The following is a 1,519-nucleotide window of genomic DNA, read 5'->3' as shown; positions in this document are numbered from 1 at the left end:
TTAGGTTCGATCCGAGCTTTCTTGGCCCTGGTGGTTTGAAAGAAAGTCCTCGCAAGTAGAATGGTTAAGAAGACTTACCTTTGGTCAACATGATTCTCTATGTGCACCTCTGGATTATTGTCTACCTTGGTATGGTCCTGTTCTTAATTCTATTACGCTCTGATCTGTTTTGGATATCCTGATTATTCTTATGTTTATTTGCCTATTACCGTTATGATTATGCGCCGTATTAAGCGCTCGCCAAGCTGATCGATTTAGCCTCGTGGAGCATGTTTGCAATGAACGTCTCCTCGTTGACACGTTTTAAAATCGATACTTTTGATCCTATGGGAGCTACCTTTGCCCGTCCTTGGTACATTCAAGAAGCTGAGTTGGATGATGATGCTCTTCGCAAGTTCACTTCGGCCTTATCACCGAGAGGTACGACCTTCGTCAGAAGTCTGCGTCAGAAAGACCCCCGTCGTGCTGGGTGGAGCTTTCCTCACAGGAGACAAGAAGAAACTCTTAACCGAGCCTTCTGAGGCACTGGCTGAGGTGGTGTGGTCTTACATCAACGTCGCCATCCCCCGCTCAACCTTGGCCAAGGCTAAAGCTGGCAGCATGGAAACTGAGGCGTTACCCGTTCATGCCAGGATGTCTGCTCTTAAAAGGGCCTTACTCACTGCCACTGGAGCAACTTCCATTGCCCAGGGCCTGGGCCCCAGGCTGCAGTCGAGGCTGCTGGTGCTGATGAGAATCCCTTATTCGGCTCCTTTACGGGCGCTGTGAACTTCGCAAGGGTCGCGGCCAGGGCCAAGGAGTTCGAAAAGAAGAGCAAGACTGATGCCGAGAGCCCTGAATGAGCTGTGCTCTCGAATGGTAGTCAAAATCCAGCTGCCGCTGCTAAGCTCCGACAATGGGAAGGCGAGCTGTGAAGCAGGGAGCCGCTCGGCCGGTTCGACTGCACGAAGCCGCAGAACTAGCCGAGATTGCTGCGCAATATTGTTCTCGTTCGAAGGCTAGTCGAACGATTCGCGAACGCGTTCCTCGTGTTGTGTGTTTCTGCAGCTACTGGGTGGGAGACGTTTGTGAAACCGCGACCAGTAGCGCAGATGCCCGACCATGCTCAAACCACAGGCACTGACAGCTCGGAGGTATCAGTGGTGGTGTTTCTGAGGGTCAAAAGTTACCGTCGACAATTTGGAAAATTTTGTACCCTCATTTTTGGTTTGAGCTAACCCTCAGCTTCTCACAGGTTGAGGTTGAACCTTTCCACGCTGGCTGAAGCTGAGTCAGTTCGAAATGTCTCCGGTTTGGGGTCTTCCCTGGGTGGTGTGGGAGGGAAAAAACCGTGAAGAGCAAGCCCTTGCTTGTCTCTTGAGCCAAGCTGACAGATACGAGTTTCTGTCAGCTTGCTCAACATGCAATTGATTATGTTGCACCCGCTGCAATGGTTGATCGATTTCAAGCTATGCACGCAAACACAATTGTGTTCTGGAGCGGCGCATTTCTGCTCTCCGCCCGGAGTCGGAGCTTGCTC

General features: G+C 51.3%; 1 protein-coding gene across 1 annotated transcript; it reads left to right on the top strand.

The window, feature by feature from the left end:
• Positions 1-278: 278 nt before the first annotated feature.
• Positions 279-842, top strand: Pmar_PMAR010317 (hypothetical protein; the record flags this gene model as incomplete). The annotated part of the gene is made up of 2 exons (XM_002784825.1): positions 279-420; positions 691-842. The coding sequence occupies 2 exons, from the start codon at positions 279-281 to the stop codon at positions 840-842; spliced, it is 294 nt and encodes a 97-aa protein (XP_002784871.1).
• Positions 843-1,519: the final 677 nt, after the last annotated feature.

Source organism: Perkinsus marinus (assembly GCF_000006405.1).
Source record: "Perkinsus marinus ATCC 50983 genomic scaffold scf_1104296934582, whole genome shotgun sequence".
Lineage (NCBI taxonomy): Eukaryota > Perkinsozoa > Perkinsida > Perkinsidae > Perkinsus > Perkinsus marinus.
Note: the sequence above shows the minus strand (reverse complement) of the source record. Positions and strands in the feature narration are given on the sequence as shown.